Raw genomic sequence first — 18,352 nt, 5'->3', positions numbered from 1 at the left:
TTTATTAGTCATGGAAGGCACGTTTGTAATGAGGTCAGACATGTTGATTTTCAATCTGCAAATCCTCCTCATGCCCCTGAGCAGCATGTGCTAAGAGTGGCTGACTCTCCTGGTCAGCCGTCCTTCAAAATCCATAGAATCCCCACAGAGTTAAACAGGCCTTTTGCCCCAACAAATCCACACCGACCCACCAAAAAGTAACCCACCCAGACTCATTCCCCTACATTTACTCCTGAGTAATGCATCTAACCTACACATCCCTAAACACTATGGGCAATTTAGCATGGCCAATTCACCTAATTTTTTGGACTGTGGTGGGAAGCGGAGCACCCAGAAGATACCCACGCAGACACGGGGACAATGTGCAAATTTCACACAGGAGTTGCCTGAAGCTGGATTTGAACCGGAGTTCCTGGCGCTAGAAGGCAGCAGTGCTAACTGCTGAGCCACCATGCTACCCCAGGAAACCTTCGCAATGATTTGCCAATAAACTGGGACCAATCCAGGTGGAATCGATGGGTCAACCCTCAGAAACAAGGATGGCAGTAAAGATAGCCAGAGACACATATCCGTGACAAATAAGTTATTCCTTTAACCAGTTTTCATTCTGATAATGCCTGTCACCAACCTTATGATCAACAGCTCAGATTGTCGTTTCTGTGCTGTCTCAGTCATTTAACATTATCAACATGATTAATTCAAGAGCAAGCAATAGCTTGATAGCTACAGAGCTCAAGTACAGTCAGCCTGTACGGCGGATGATGCGCTGTATCTGTTTGGAGGTAGCGGAAATGACGGCGGATGATGCGCTGTATCCGTTTGGAGGTAGCGGAAATGACGGTGGATGATGCGCATCTCTTCCACTTCCCGCTCCTCCGCCCTTGAACCCCGCCCCTCCAACCGCCACCAGGACAGAACCCCACTGGTCCTCACCTACCACCCTACCAATCTCCATGTACAGCGCATCATCCGCCGTCATTTCCGCTACCTCCAAACGGACCCCACCACCAAGGATATATTTCCCTCCCCTCCCCTATCAGCATTCCGTAAAGACCACTCCCTCCGTGACTCCCTCGTCAGATCCATACCCCCCACCAACCCAACCTCCACTCCCGGCACCTTCCCCTGCAACCACAGGAGGTGCAAGACTTGCGTCCACACCTCCCCCCTCACCTCCTTCCAAGGCCCCAAAGGAAACTTCCATATCCGCCACAGATTCACCTGCACCTCCACACATATCATCTATTGCATCCTCTGCACCCGATGTGGCCTCCTCTATATTGGGGAGACAGGCCGGCTACTTGCGGAGCGTTTCAGAGAACACCTCTGGGACACCCGGACCAACCAACCCAACCACCCTGTAGCTCAACATTTCAATTTCCCCCTCCCACTCCACCAAGGATATGCAGGTCTTTGGACTCCTCCATCGCCAGACCACAACAAAACGACGGTTGGAGGAAGAACGCCTCATCTTCCGGCTAGGAACCCTCCAACCACAAGGGATGAACTCGGATTTCACCAGTTTCCTCATTTCCCCTCCCCCCACCCTGTCTCAGTCAAATCCATCAAATTCAGCACTGCCTTCCTAACCTGAGATCTTCTGCCCGACCTCTCCGCCCCCACCCCAGTCTGACCTATCACCCTCACCTTGACCTCTTTCCACCTATCACATTTCCGACGCCCCTCTCCCAAGTCCCTCCTCCCTACCTTTTATCTTAGCCTGCTGGACAAACTTTCCCCATTCCTGAAGAAGGGCTTATGCCCGAAACGTCGATTCTCCTGTTCCCTGGATGCTGCCTGACCTGCTGCGCTTTTCCAGCAACACATTTCCAGCTCTTGTATCTTATGGCCTAATAACCCTGAGAAAGGGTGATATTCATTACTTCAAATTATGTGATGTCTCGGCATGGAATTGAGCATTCTATTATTGGATTGTGAATTCAGTTGGATTATGGTGGATCTTGTGTGAATTGAATGTAGAAATATAGTCTTTAAGATGGTATATTTAAGATGGTGTTGTGTATCATAAATTGGAGTAATAACGACTATCTGTTACTTTATTTGTGTTCATACTATCAGCTAATTTTTTTTAATGCTATGTGCTTTTAGATGCACAGCCTTTAGATTTCCTTTCACTGTTTTGGAACATGTAGCCTTGTCTGGTGATATACTCTGAGATTTTTATCTCCTCTTGTCATGGTGTATTTGTAGTTTCTCATTTACTGCCATTCTCCGCTGCCTTGTCTCTGTTCTTTGATTTGCAATTTATCTCCCTTGCCTCATTTTTTTGATTTAAAAGTCTCTCCACTTCCCTATTTATGTGGCTCATGGTTGCACTAGTTTTATCATTGTTCAGTTGTAGATCAGTCCTCTGGGATAACCCCTTCTTTCCCCACTACTTGTGCCAGTGCTCCATGAACCAGAACCCACTTATACTACACAATGTTTCACCTTGCATTCGTTTTGTTAATCCTATTTGCCTTGTTCCAATTTGAAAGTGGTTCAGGTAATATTGCAGAAATTGCAAGGTTTGTGAAGGTTTGTAGCTCAGGTTGAGGTTTAGCTCAGGTTGAGGTTTAGGGTGTAGGTTTGCTCGCTGAGCTGTAGGTTTGATATCCAGATGTTTCATTACCTGGCTAGGTAACATCATCAGTGGCGACCTCCAAGTGAAGCGAAGCTGTTGTCTCCTGCTTTCTCTTTATAGTTTGTCCTGGATGGGGCTCCTGGGGTTTGTGGTGATGTCATTTTCTGTTCGTTTTCTGAGGGGTTGATAGATGGTATCTAGATCTATGTGTTTGTTTATGGCATTGTGGTTGGAGTGCCAGGCCTCTAAGAATTCTCTGGCATGTATTTGCTTATCCTATCCCAGGATAGATATGTTGTCCCAGTAGAAATGGTGTTTTTTTCCCTCTGTGTGTAGGGCAACAAGGAGAGAGGGTCGTGCCTTTTTGTGGCTAGCTGGTGTTGTGGCTAGCTGGTTAATGGTCAGTTAACTAATCCACACAGCACCTCTCCCATTCAAAAAAATCTGAAACTAAACTTAAAGCTGCTGCATAATTGCAAAGGGTGAGTGTCCTATACTCTTGTCTCACATACCCTGAACTACCTCACTCACAGTCACTCTGTCATTTCCCTGATAAGCCAAAGCACAAAACACTACCTTAAGGAGTGTATCTACCTCAGGACGAAAAGTATCCAGGTAACTTTCTACCTCTCTGATGTGTACCAGAAATTGTAGTTTGACATAAAACCTGATCCAGAACTATTCCAGTTTGAAACACTTCTGCACTGGTGCTTGTCCTGGATCACATGGTGTCCAGGAGATCCCACTTTCTGCGATCACAACAGACCACATGCCTCGCATTCAAAGTAAATTATTTATAACTGAGGATCCATAAGATGACAGCAGAGTAAGACACACCAGCTGGAGCTCCTCTGCTCACCAGGCCCTTTTCCTTTACCTTTCTTTATTTCTCCCTCTTGATAGAGCTTTTCCTCTCGCCCGCAATCTCCAAAGTTTGACTTTCAGAACTACCCCACCTGGAGGGAATGGAGAACAGAGTCCGAGGCCAGTCGAGAACGGGAGACAAATTGTGGCTGGTGCAGGAGCAGAGTGAGCACGGGCCAGGTCCCTGGAGAAAGTGGCTGGAGCAGAAGCAGAGTGAGCATGGGCAAGGTCTCAGAAGCAAGTGGCTGGAGCAGGAGCAGAGTGAGCATGGGCCAGGTCCCAGGAGCAAGTGGCTGGTGCAGGAGCAGAGTGAGCGCGGGCCAGGTCCCTGGAGCAAGTGGCTGGAGCAGGAGTAGAGTGAGCATGGACCAGGTCCCGGAGCAAGTGGCTGGAGCAGGAGCAGAGCGATCATGGGTCAGATCCCGGGAGCAAATGCCTGGAGTAGGCGCAGAGTGTGCACGGGCGAGTGGTGGCCAGAGTCTGGAGCAGGAGCAGAGTGAGCACAATCAGTCGCAACAGTGGCCAGTGGGTGGAGGCAGCAAGGCCTCATGTTCTGAAGCCTGACAGATACGGACTCAGTGATAAAGGACAATAACTCCTGCACTTTAAAGGTACTTTGTATTCTCATTCTGGATTTATTAAACTTTGTATTTCCATGTGAGTCTGTTCAGAAACTATTTCAACTCTGTAACAACACTTAAAGTATCTGTATCTGTGTACCTTGTACATAAGATGATGCCAAGAGGTGATATTACAAACATTTCACTGCACTCACTTGTGTGTCTATGAAAAAAAGGAGATTCGACTCAGTGATGGTGTTTTCTCCTGGGTCCTCTATCCACTCGCTGCTCTAACAAATGCAGCCTGTGTCCGGATCTTGCTTTAGCACATTATTCTGACTGATACTGATTTTCTTATGTCCGAATCTCATTTGCACCTCAAACTAATGCTGACTGCCTCTGGATCTTCCTTTCGCTACCTGACTCCATTGTCTTCTCCCTGCTTGCAAAAACTCGCAATAAGTCATTCCACATTAGATTAACATTATTTCTGATACTGTGAAAAATAAGAAAAAAACTGCTCATAATTTCATAGCTCTGAAAATTAAACTAAAAGGATAGAAACAACTGTTTCTAACTGCTATCGGAACTGACTCTGGGTCACTGTGTAGATGCAAGTGTTTGTGCAGGTACAGAGGAGCTGGAGCAGGTATCCAATTGTGCCCATAGTGGTTGAAGGTGGAGATGAATCATACAGAAATGCAATTCGCTGATGGATGAAACATGTAACATTGGTCATCCATAACAGGATGAAACTGCCTGAGATAGTGAAAAGTAAAATGACGGACTTTCTGCGCCTTTCCATCTCTGCGTCACGGGGACCCTCTCTCTCAGTTTCCACCTGGAGTGTCTTGCGGGCTTTACTTGCCATGAAGATGTGTCTGACTATCAGAATGTTAAAGATAGCTACCAAAAGGAATAGTCCTAAAGGAGTTAGAAAGCGATGGAGAAGTACATATGCAGTCCAGAAGATTAAAGTGTAATTTTCTGGTTTTGTGATGCAAAACCACTCCAGGATATTGAAGGTGTATTTAGCACTGTATTTGAAGAACCAGGGAATGCTTTCCACACAGCCCAGCACACTCACTGTTCCAATAACCAAAAGTGCTGTTTTCTCAGTGCAATAATTTGTTCTTAGCTTCTTACAACAAATAGCCACAAATCGATCAAAGGTGAAAGTAACTGTGAGCCAAACTGACCAGACTGTGATGCCCATCATGAGGACTTCTACTAAACTAAGTGTAATATCCAGGAAAGAAACTGGAAAGTAATTGATATACCATCTCAAAATTACGTTGGTGATGGCAACTAGCAGCATTGCCACAGCCATAGCCACCAGGTAATGACTGACACTTTTGGAGAGTCCACAGTTTCTGTGTGACAGGATTGTGATCGCCAACAAGTTAACTGTTAAATAAACGATTAAAATTACTGTACAGACACGATATTCCAGCTTCATAACTGAAAAATGCTAATTTTGTTCAAATCATAGCTGAACATTTTTTATTGTAAATGTGTTCTTTTGAACACATGAACCCATATGAAAAATGAAAATGCATAGCGTTAAATACAGAAAAGAGTGAAAATCAAAACTTTTGAAACAGATGTACATTGTAAAGCATTTCAGATGTCAAATAGACAAAGGTAAGAATGCCCATTTGATCCACTTTAAGTCCATTGTTTAGCAATATCACATGTTGTCCTGGAATTTATGCTGGCCAGATAATTGTTTCTGTAGTGTGGATGGGAGTTGCAGTTTGAGACCTTGATGACGTCCAAGCATCACAGACTTAGAGATTGAAGATTCCACTGGAACTTCCCACATGCCTGAAACACTCTAAAAGTTTGAGTTTATCTTGGAGAATTCAGGGGGTTCTGCTGCAGTCAAATAAATACTAACTACAAAACCATGAAACTATTCAATATCTAATCTAAATCGTGCACAAACTCGTCATCTGAATTCGCAATTTATAACACCCATCCAGAACTGTTCCATCTCATGCAGCCCTACACAACATAGACACACACACACCTAGAGAAACCAGAGAGCCTGAATACACATCTACTCTCCTACCTCTATGATCCAGCACACCTATCAGTTCAAGACACCACTCCCACAGTCCCTGAGATCTGACTCCCACCCTCGCCTGCACATTAGCACTCCTGGTCCCAATATCACCAATACATGTTTAAGACTTAACAAACTCCTACCACCAGGTCGAACAAGCTCTTGCCCCAGACCTGACACCATCTCACCACTCCATCAGCACCTGGAACCATCTTCTTCACCATCTTAAATAATCCTTGCAAGCTGTTGTTATTTTCTGTTATGTTATGTTATATCTTATAGCATATGCATGGTTATACATGTCTTGCATCAGTGACTTTTCATTTACCCCACTGAAAGCTGTCAAACACAAGTTGTTTTTTTGCAGTTTTCCTTCCGAACATCAGACCATAATCTGAAGGAATATCTCAATGAACTATGATGAATACTCAGTTTGATGGCTGTAGCCTCACTTTTAGATTTGGCCATTCATGCTCCAGTCTTTCAGTTTATTGTGATGCATATTGCTCAACGGCGATGGACAACTATACTGGGTCCTTTAAATATCTGTAATTAATCATGACGATTTCACCACCATTTTTGATTGCATCTTAAGCTAACAGCATGGATTAATGCCACAATCAATTGAATGAGGGCGGTACATACTTGATCTATCGCTGAGGTCGAGAGTCAGTTTGCTAAGTTGGCTGGAGGGCTGGTTTTCAATGCAGTGTTATGCTAATAGCATGGACATGGGAAGTGCACCAGTCAGTCCCCTGGTGCCAACTATGTATTTAAGGAAGATTGAGAATTTTTGGCCATTTACTCAGCAGTCACCATCCTTATTTTACTGACGGACCTGGATCCTTTTGAAATGATCTTTGTGACTAATAACCTTTACGTAAACCAGCATACCTGACAACAGGTCTTTATCCGTGCTTTCCACTTGTTGTTAATTAGTAAACTTTCATCACTTATTCATTCTATTGTGCTATAACTAAGCCAAGAAAACTAAGTGCCTTATTTACAGTCTTCTCAATTTGTTTCCCATCTTCAAAATATATTTTCGTGTTAAGTTCAGTTCTCACCTTCCAGGGTGATCCTAACATTCTACAATTTGCTTGCAATTAGCTGATAGCATGTTTTCAACCAAAGACTATTTGAAATCAGTTTCTTAGACAGAGCATTGGTTACTCACAAGTAGTTGTATACCTATCCCAGCCTGAAACTAAAACAATCATACATTAATGATTCATCGTTCTCTAGGCAGCAAATAAGTCAATTAGCTTTCCAATAACTATGTTTTGTGACAGACAATATTAACCTCGTTAAAGCAAAACAATATGATTCTATTGTCTGAAATTTTTCAACATTGTCAACAATTAATTCACATTCTTGAAATCAACATAATACTGGCTCAGGACAGATTTTGTACTCAGGACTAATTTTGTATGAAAAGAGGACAAGATGCACTTTTATATTCAGGTGCACTTTTGAGCAAAATTTACAGCAGAGTTGTGCATTATACTCAAAGCAGAAACATTTGTCTAATTGCACATTGCTGAACAGATTTTCGTAACTTACTGGGTACACCAATAGCCCCAAGCACAGGACAATAAATAAATTCAACATCAGCGAGATTTGGAAACGGATTGAACGGATACTTCACACTCAGAGGAAAGCAATTGATCCAAGCTCATCTGGAACTCTCATCATCATGTCTCTATTCAAAACACATCCTCCAGGGATACTGTTTGGGTGAATTAATTACAGTTCTTTTATCAAACATGGGAGAGATATATAGCATCAGAAGAAATATTAATTCTAAAATCGAATGATTGAATGACGGTAGAAAATAAAGAAACCTTGAAGATTGGGCATCCTGAGGTAATGAGAAACAGAACGGGAGTGTGAAAAATAGTGATCCCGCCTTTGGTTTAACCTCTACAGCCCTAACAGCATCTCAAATATCAGATGACTCATTTATATCTTATTGTCATTATCATCGTTACCAAAATGAACATATGAGTCAATAATCAGTAAGTGAACAATTGAACTCTTTCAAAGAAATGGAAGTATCAGAACAAAACATTTGATAAGGTTCCACACAGTAGGCTCATTCAGAAAGTAAGGAGGTATGGGATACAGGGAAACCTGTCTGTCTGGATACAGAATTGGCTGGCTGAAAGAAAGGGTGGCCGTAGATGGCAAGTATTCAGCCTGGAGCTCGGTGACCAGTGATGTTCAGCAGGGATCAGTTCCGGGAACCTCTGCTCTTTGTGATTTTTGTAAATGCCTTGGCTGAGGAAGTGGAAAAGTGGTTATTGATTTGCTGATGACATGAAAATTGATGGAGTGGTGGATAGTGTGGAGGGCTGTTGTGGATTGCAATGGGAAATTGACAGGATGCAGAGCTGGGCTGATCAGTGGCAAGTGAAATTCAAACTGGAAAAGCGTGAAGTGATTCATTGTGAAGGTCAAATCTGAATGCAGAATACAGTTGTAAGGCAGGATTCTTGAGAGTGTGGAGAAACATCTTGGGCACTATGTCCATAGATCCCTCAAAGTTACCACCCAGGTTGATAGGTTTGTTAAGATGGCATATGGTATGTCAGCTTTCATTAGCAGTGGGATTGAGATTAAGAGCTGTGAGGTTATGCTGCGGTTCTTTAGAGCCCTGGTGAGTCCACGCTTGGACTATTGTGTTCAGTTCTGTTTGCCTCATTACAGGAAGGATGTGAAAGCTGTAGAGAGAGTTTTACAAGGATGAAGCATGGACTGGATGGCTTGTCTTATGAAGATAAGTTGAGGGAGCTAGGGCTTTTCTCATTGGAGTGAAGAAGAACGAGAGGTGACTTGATAGAGTTGTGCAAAAGGATGAGAAGCATAGGTAGAATGGATAGCCAGAGGCTTTTTTCCCAGGTCGGAAAAGACTATCATGAAGGGGCAATATTTTAAGGTGATTGAAAGAAGGTTTAGGGGAGATGTCAGAGTCAGATTCTTTACACAGAGGGTGGTGGGTATGTGTAATGCACTGCCAGCGGTGACAGTAGAGTCAGATACATAAGGGACATTTAAGCGACTCTTGGATAGGTGCTTGGAAGTTAGTACAATGAAAGGTATGTCGTTTAGTTTGATCTTAAAGTAGGATAAAAGGTTGGCACAACATCGAAGGCCAAAGGGCCTGTACTGTGCTGTACTGTTATTTCATCTATAAAGCAGGGATATTCCATGAAACAGAAAACAGGGTGACTGAGAGATAGAGTTCTGTGAATGAATGAACCCTTCGAGATTATCATGAAAATGGTAGGATTCATATTTCTAAAATAATTCTAAATATATTACAGAACCAAGCCTAACTTGAGACATAGAAAAGAATCATTAAAAGGAGAACAAAAGACACAAATATAAATCAAGAGAAATGATCATTAGAACACTTTTGATTTTATATTTGGATTTAAGAGTACAGGAGTAATGGAAAAACTGTTAGTTTGCAATTTTTATTATTGACAGGTCATTGAAACTGTATGACAAATTCATTAGAAGTTTTGAACTAACTTTGTTTAGGTCCTGGGCCTATAGATTGTAATTTACTGGTTTCGTTAAACACATTGTTTATCCAGTTCATTACTGCACATGTGGTTGGCCTCCCAAAGCAAAAAGCTCTGAGCCTACCACAAAAGTGGAATACAGCAAGTGCTGACAATCTGAAGTCAAACTGAAAATACTGAAGTCTTTCGAAGCCAGTTGTAATCTCTGGAGAGAGAAATAGTTAAGATTTCAGTTTAATGACTTTTCAAACTGTCTCCAATATTCTGTATTTTCTCCAACAGTCTTGACTCTAATTGATTGGATAGAGGTTTCGGAGGTAATCTAAGCGAATGGAGTCCTGGTAAAAACTGTAAAATATTATCCTTCAATCAATTGCTGTTGTCACTGTGAAATAAGTACTGCTTTCCCTTTTTGATGAGATCAAGACATTGGGTTTAAGCAGGAGGCCCTTCTGAGACAACTTTAATGTTTTATTGTCACTGCACATGGATTGAGTAGCATTCTCAAAGTCATAATCATGTTGAGTTGCTGGAAAGATCATCAGAAATTTCTTTCACCAGCATTCGATACCTCTGCTGCTGACATGGCAGTTTCCAGACCATTATCTGCTTCCACTAGATCATTCAGATTGATTGTAGTTGGATCCGAATTGTTGCTGGAAATGGTTGTTGTACACACTATTTGTTTCAATTATTATAGTCTGATGGACCTTTGAAATTGTTTGCTGGAAAATATATTGAATTAAATAAATGTGAATGTCCCTGCCGTGAATTAAATACTTACGTTTCCTCTATATTTTGGAGGCCATTAAGCTTTAATGGGTTGGATATATTAAATGACTGGAAGAAATGGTATGAGGAGGTTATTCATTGAAACTATCACCTCATTACTGAGTTAACATTCGACATCTTTATTGAGGATAAAACAGTGGAATAAAGTGAATATAAATCAGTAAAGTTCCAGAAAAGACTGACCATGCTGCCTGCAGAGGCAACCATCCATACCCCTCTCTCTGTACAATCACTTGGATCTTCGTTCAATGAGAGGATTATTACATTAATTACACTATCATCAAAGTTTATACAGTTATCAAACTTCAAATTGATGTCTTAATCCAGGACTTAAACTGAGATATGCAACCAGTGATTTAAATCATTTTCTTCTCCAGGACACTAGTTTAAACTTCCAGAAGAAACAGCGCATCACTTGTCCCACAGTGCCTTGTGCATACATAACCAGATTACCACAGAAGTTCCTCAGAGTAGGATCATATGTTCTCAGCTGCATTATCAATATCACTCCTTCCATCATATGCAGTTTGTGCCAAAGTGCAGCAAGATCGAGATGACGTTAAGGCTTGGGCTGAATATTTGCGTATAACATCTGCACCACACAAGATCAAAGAAATGCGTAGCACAGGAACAGGCCCTTCGGCCCACCGAGCCTGTGCTGACACATGAAGCCTTTCTAAATTAAAAGCTTTTAGTCTCTAAATGGTCCATATCTCACTTTTCCCTGCTTTTTCACACATCTGACAAGATGCCTTTTAAACGTTGCTGTTTGATCTGCCTCCACCAATGCCTCTGGCAGTGCATTCCAGGCACATATCACATCCTGTATAAAAACCTTCCCTCTCCCTCTACCTTTAACCTTTCCCCTTTTTAAACCCATGTCTGTTCGAATAAATATTTTCATCCTTAGGATACGACTCCATCTATCAATTCTCTCAATGCCTCTCATAATTTTGTAAACTTACATCAGGTCACCTCTCAGCCTCCAACACTCAAGAGAAAATAGATCAAGTTTGTCTAATCTCTGCAAAACTAATAAACTCCAAACCAGGACATATCCTGGGAAACCTTTTCTGTAACCCCTCCAAAGATAGGCTGGGACTAGATATACTGAAGCGTAGAAGGTTGAGGGGCAACCTTATGGAGGTTTAAAAATCATGAGATAAGGCAAATAGCAAAGGTCTTTCTGTAAGGTGAGGAAATTCAAAACTGCATATTTTCTAAAGTGAGTGAAGAAAGATCTGGAGGGGTAACCTTTTCCACACACAAGGTGGTTTGCATGTGGTAAGAACTGACAGAGGAATTTTTAGATGCAAGTAAAGTTGGAACATTTAAAAAGCATTTGGACATGCACTTGAACAGGAAAGATCTCCAGGGTTATGGGCCAAATGCAGGCAACTAGGAGTTTGAGTTTCTTGGTTGGCATGAGTGAGTTGGAACGAAGGCGCCGTTTCATGCTGTATGACTCTATCCTTCTGGTAGTGTGGTGATCAGAAGTGTCTGCAATATTCCACATGTGGCCTAACAAAAGTTTTATACAACTGCTTCTTGGCTTTCCAATTTTTATACTCCATGCATCAACCAATGACAACAAAAATGCTATGCCCCTTCTTGACCACATTATCTACCTCTATTGCCACCATGAGAGGGGTGTGCAACTGTATGTCTTAATCCCTCTGTTTGTTAATGATTCTGCCACTTATATAGACTTGGCTTCTGCATTAAACGTTCCAAAATGAATTACTTCATATTTGTCCAGATTAAATTCCATCTGTTATTTCCCTGCTTTAGCCTCCAGCCTATCTGTATTCTGCCATATCCTTTGGCAACCTTCGTCACTATCTGCTGCTCCCCAAATCTGTGGGTCATCCACTAAATTATTCATCTGAATTCCCATCTTCTCCTCCAAATCACCATTGATCACCACATTATCAACTCATGGTTCCATGTGATTTCAACTTTTGTTTAATCCTGCCATGAGGGACCTTGACAAAGGCCTTGCTAAAGTGCATGTAGGGAAAGATGTAGAAAACATAGAATCCCTACAGTGTTGAAACAAGCCCTTTAGCCCAACAAGACCACACCAACCCTCCAAAGAGTAACCCACCCTGACCCATTTCCCGACCTTATTACCCTATATTTAGCCGTTACTAATGCAACTAACCTACATATCCCTGAACACTATGGGCAATTTAGCATGGCCAATTCACCTAACCTGCACATTTTTGGATTGTGGGAGGAAACCGGACCACCAAGAGGAAACCCACGCAGACACAGGGAGAATGTGCAAACTCCACACAGACAGCCACTCAAGGCTGGATTGAACCGTGGTGACGTGAGGCAGCAGTGCTAACCAATGAGCCAACGTGCCACCTCTGCACCCCCCGCCCCCGAAGATAACATCTACTACCCTGCTCTCAACAATTATGTTTGTCAATTCCTCAAAAAACTAATCAAATTTGTGAGACACAGCCCTTCCACCTCAAAGTCATGCTGCCTATCACTAATAAGTCCATTGTTTTCCCAATGTGCATAAATCCTATCTGTAGAAATTTTCTCCAATAATTTCCCTTCCAGTGTCACAAGTCTCACTAGCCTTAATTTTCCTGGATTATCCATGTCACCCTTTTTAAACAAAGGAACAGCGCTGGCTATTTTCCAGTCTTCTGAGACTTCTCCTGTGATGAAAGAGGATGCAAAGATTTCATACAAGACCCCAACAAATTCATCCAGCACCTCTCCCTGTATTCTAAGATAGATCCCAGATGGTTTCCACACAAGTGAATCTACCTTTCTGCCCTGACTTTTGACAACATACGTTTGACTGAAATCCCAACCATCAAGACCCTATGGGTTATAATTGATGAGTAGCTTCACTGGCCCCAGTCACATCAGAGATAGAGTCTAGAGATACTGTGGTGGGCAATGCACCTTCTGAGTTGCACCACCTACAATCAAGAAGTCAGATGTGTGATGAAAATTAGACATTCCCCTGAAGGGAAAAAAACATTCAGCATGTCAGGCAGTATCTGTGCAGTGAACATGTCATGACAATGATCCTCTACCAATCAGAGTCTGCTTATCGTCCAATTAGCAGTCTTCTCTCTTTTCACTTCAGATTGTGAATTTTGCAAATTGTCCTGATAAGGGCTAAATGAAAAGCTACCAGAAAATGAATCTTTTTCAGCTTCGGTTAATTCCTGTATTGCCAAATAACTACTTTTTTTGTGTCAGTATTTAATTTCCCATTTCCTGAGCTGACTGAAGGTTAAACAGCACTCAAAATTCTTGACACCATCCAGGACAAAGCAATTGCCTTGATCCACGCCTGCCCCCTCCATCTTTCAGCACTGCATCAGCTCACAAAGGGTTCTCTGACAACCCCTTCCCAAAGACATTGTAGAATTTTGGGTAAGCAATTCAAATAAGCCTTATTCTCTTCCTAATTTTGAAATGATTCAAAGCGATCATGCTTACAGTTAAATATGACTAAATTTTATTCAATATAAATAAGAATTGTCAAAAGCTAATATCTGAATGGCACGACTAAGTGCAACAAAATTCATCTTTTATTCTTCTGTGGTAAGTGTGATTTCTATGGAATTCATTAATGTTCTTTCGACTTATTGCTGCACTTACAAATGTGTTCAGTTCCTCAGCCACATTCCTGTATGATGGTTGGTCTGTAGGATGGTCTGTAGTCTCTGGCTGAGGATCCCTGTCTCCCTTTACAGGGGATTCCTTCTTCCATTTCCTTTCACAGGCAAGTTCATGGAGACTGATTTAATTTAAAAGCAAAATATTACAGATGCTGAAAAATCTGATCCAAAAACCGAAGGTTCTGAAGGAACTCAGCATGTTTGGAGAGAAAAAGAGTTAACATTTTGAATCTCTTCAGAAGTAAAGAGAGAGACAGAAGAGTGATAGAAAGGAGAAGGCTAGGGGAAGGTTGCAGAATGACAGAAAGTAGTGATCATAATTGTGACAGAACAAAGGACCAAGAGAGATGTGATGATTGCAATTGGAGTGGGTGGGACCTGATCAAAATGAAATATAGGGTTCAAGCTTTTGAACACAATGTTGATTCCCAAAGGTTATAAAACGAAATGAGCAGCTGTTTTTCCTGCCTGTTTGGGCTTCACAGGGACTCTACAGCAGATCCAGGTCAGAATGTTGATTTTAAATATGATGTGAAAGATTGAAGGAAGAATGATATTCAATCAATGATGTTTTAGATATCATACTGTGAACAATGAATACAGTAGACAGGAATGAAACATGTACAATTCTGGGAGGAAATTGGAAAGTGAGGCTGGAGGAAGTCAAAGGATTGCTCCTTCTTTAATTGGAACTAATTGGAGGGGTTGAGGTACTTGGGCTGATAGACCAGTGTATCATGGTATCACAGAGGGAATGGTCATTGGAAATGTTGACAGATGAAGAAAGTGAAGAATGTTTTTGGTGGTAGCATCATACTGGAGATGGTGGAAGTGATAAAATGATATTTTTTGTATAATGATGTGTGTTGATGTCAAGCTGAAAGTTAGATCCTCTTGTTGGAAATATTCAGTGACTGGTATTTATGTGACATGGATGTTACTTGCCAGTTATCAGTCCAAGCCTGGAATTTATCCACATATTATTTTATATGGATACAAACTGTTTCAAGGTCTGGAAAGTTACTAAATCATGTTGAAACACAGAACATATACCAATGGACATGCCCGTTTCAGACCTCGTCATGGAGGCAAGGTTGTTGATGAAGCTGGTTGGTTCTAGGACACTCCCCTGAGGAACTCCTCCAGAGATGACCCAGATCTGGGGTGACCGACTTCCAACAACCATAACCTATTTGGTTTGTGCTGATTATAACTTGAAGCTGTGTAGAGAGCTCCCCATCATTAGCACTGACTCCAGTTTTATCAGAAATCACTGATGGTGCACTCTATCGAATTCTACCTTATTGTCACACTTATCAAACAGAGGCTGTGAGAGCAGCAATTAGCTGGTTGAAGTTGTTCTGCTTTTTGTGGACAAGCCATGCCTGGGCAATTTTTCGCATTGGCAAATAGATGCTGGTGTTATACCTGGACTGCGGGAGCTCCTTTGGAGGCCTGACTGGTTCTGGAAGCCAGTTTTATGTATTATGATTCTTATTATTGCTCACAGCCATTACAGAATCCAGTCCAGTACCTTGGTATCATGTTACCTCTTATGTTGGCTGAAGACTGTTCACTCAACACTTTTGGCTAATGATAGAAATTCTTCAGCCATGTTGTTCACTCTGATGTGACAGACAACACATCATCGAGGATGGGGATGTTTCTGGAGACTTTGCCTCTAGTGAGTTGTTTAATTGCTTACTACCATTCACAACGGGAGAATATCAGATTTCTTTTTGTCTTGATAGAATAACTTTGGGGCAAGATAGCAGGTGTCCAAGAATTAAATTCTTAACAGGGTTTTTTTAAAACTGGGATATATTCTTCGACATATAGGAGGTTTACATATGAATCAACTAAGGGACTCAAGATAATAAGGTGGAACAGGATGCGTTGACACATCACTTTTCAGGAGGTTTAGCAATACAGGTTAAAACAAACAAAAACAGAGCGACGCTAAAAAACATGAAATTGGGAAACTTGTGAAATGGAGTGAAAATTTCAAACTATGTTCGACAAAAAGTAATTGCTGGTTTAAAAAAAACATTTTTATGTTAAATTTGACATTGATTTACCATGTTATCCAAAATTATTTCGTCATGTGGGACAAATGTTCATATATAGACCTGGTCAGATTTCAGCCATGATCTCAATGACTAAAATATTATTGTATTTTGAGAAATTGTAATATCAAGGGTAAACAGGAAGAACCATTAAAAAAATGTTGTAAATGTTTATAGATTTATGCAAGTGAAACCAGTAGGTAAAGAGAATATTAGCCCTCAGATTGTGCAAAAATGCAATTAATAATATTTCCACAGTAGAAGGTACAAATAGTATCCCAAGAATAGTATTCCTGAAGAAGGGCTTATGCCCGAAACGTCGATTCTCCTGTTCCCTGGATGCTGCCTGACCTGCTGTGCTTTTCCAGCAACACATTTCCAATCATAATCAACTGAGCAAACAAACTTGGAAAAAGTTAATCAAATTAAATGTTGAAACATCCCCTGAACCTGATCGACTGCATAGTAGGGTCTTAAATGAAATGGCTTTTGAGACAGCTGATACATTTGTTACAATCATAAAAAAAATCCAGACGCTTGAAAAGGCTCAATGGACTTGAAAATACTTCTGCGCAAGACATGAGAGAGACAGAAAGCAGTGAACGACAGGCGTGTTCATCTAACATCAGAAAATGCTTGAATCCATTATGCAGGCGGTAGTAGTAGAATATTTAGAAAAATCAGAATTGACGAAGGGGTACCAGTAAATGTTGCATACTGTATGTGGATTTCAAAATGGCACCTTTTTTAATTGACTCATGAAATGTGGACATCACTGGTTGGCCAATATTCCTAGTTACCCCTGAGGAATGGCAGTGAGAGGCGTTTTTGAGCCATTGCAGTCCATGTGCTGGATGTGGACCCATAATGGCCTTATTGAGGGAATTCCAGGATTTTGACTGAACAGCAGTAAACCCAGCAACAATATTTCAAAGTCGGCGTACTGGTTAGCTAAGAGGGGAACTTGCAGGTTGTGGTGTTCCTATGTATCTGCTGCCTTTGTCTTTCTAGATGGAAGTGGTCATGGTCATGGCAAAGCCTTACTACTCTGTGAGTACTGGCAGGTGGGATTAGAATGGGTTAGGATATCTGGTCAGCATGAATGGGGTTGACCGAAGGGTTTGTTTCCATGCTGTACATCTCTATGACTCTATGCCTTCCAGAAGGCAAATGGCTGTTATTTCAAAGGAAAAATAGTGAAAAGATTGGAGGATCTTGCTGCACCTGGACAGAGCATTGGTGGGAGCAACAAAAGGTACTCAGCGAGTCGTGAGTTCATGGAATGCCCTGCCAGTAGCAGTGGTGGGCTCTCCCTCTTTATGGGCATTTAAACGGGCATTGGATATGCATATGGAGGATAGTGGGCTAGTGTAGGTTAGGTGGGCTTGGATTGGCGCAACATCGAGGGCCAAAGGGCCTGTACTGTGCTGTATTTTTCTATGTTCTATGTTCTATGTTCTAAGTACTGTACTTGGTATATCCTTATCTCATAGAGTCATTGAGTCATAGAGATGTACAGCATGGAAACAGACCCTTCGGTCCAACCCGTCCATGCCGACAAGATATCCCAACCCATTCTAATCCCACCTGCCAGTACTCACAGAGTAGTAAGGCTTTGCCTGCCTCGGTAGTAGATTCGCCAAGTCTAAGTGCATTTAAGTCGTCATTGGGCAGGCAAATGGACGTACATGGAATAATGTAGGTAGGATGGGCTTCAGATTAGTATGACAGGGAGGTGCAACATCGTGGGCCAAAGGGCCTGTACTGCACTGTAATGTTCTATAAGAACAGTATTTCAACAACAAAGGAATGAAAAGAATAACAATTCAAATCTTCACAGTCTTTGTCTTTGAGAGCGTGATAAGAAACAGTGCAAGACGAAGATCTGAATTATGCTCAGGCCCCTTGCACAAGGCATTTTTGCCAAGTGCATGTGGTCCCTATGCAATGAAGAGGTTAAAAATATAAATAAAGCTTTTTGGTTGTTCTTGCTAATAGAAGAGTCGAGTCAATGTAATTTCCACGACAGTTATAAGTTCTGCTCCCATCGGGTCAGAATGGTACTTTGGTATATCCTTATCTCATAGAGTCATTGAGTCATAGAGATGTACAGCATGGAAAAACATACCCTTTGGTCCAACCCGTCCATGCCGACAAGATATCCCAACCCAATCTAATCCCACCTGCCAGTACCTGGCCCATATCCTCCAAACCCTTCCTCTTCGTATA

The 18,352-nt window shown here is 41.7% G+C and overlaps 1 protein-coding gene across 1 annotated transcript; it reads right to left on the bottom strand.

Annotated features, from left to right (window-relative positions):
• Positions 1-4,529: 4,529 nt before the first annotated feature.
• On the bottom strand, positions 4,530-15,243 carry LOC148147432 (putative G protein-coupled receptor 139). Its single transcript, XM_087995629.1, is given in 4 exon segments — positions 4,530-4,570; positions 4,573-5,415; positions 7,640-7,725; positions 15,134-15,243. Coding segments are annotated over 4 exon segments (1,080 nt in total).
• Between the last annotated feature and the right edge of the window lie 3,109 nt (positions 15,244-18,352).

Source organism: Chiloscyllium plagiosum, unplaced genomic scaffold (assembly GCF_037043375.1).
Source record: "Chiloscyllium plagiosum isolate Xiang-an unplaced genomic scaffold, Cpla_swu_hap1 HiC_scaffold_17, whole genome shotgun sequence".
Taxonomy (NCBI): domain Eukaryota; kingdom Metazoa; phylum Chordata; class Chondrichthyes; order Orectolobiformes; family Hemiscylliidae; genus Chiloscyllium; species Chiloscyllium plagiosum.
This window is presented reverse-complemented; position numbering and strand designations above follow the sequence as displayed.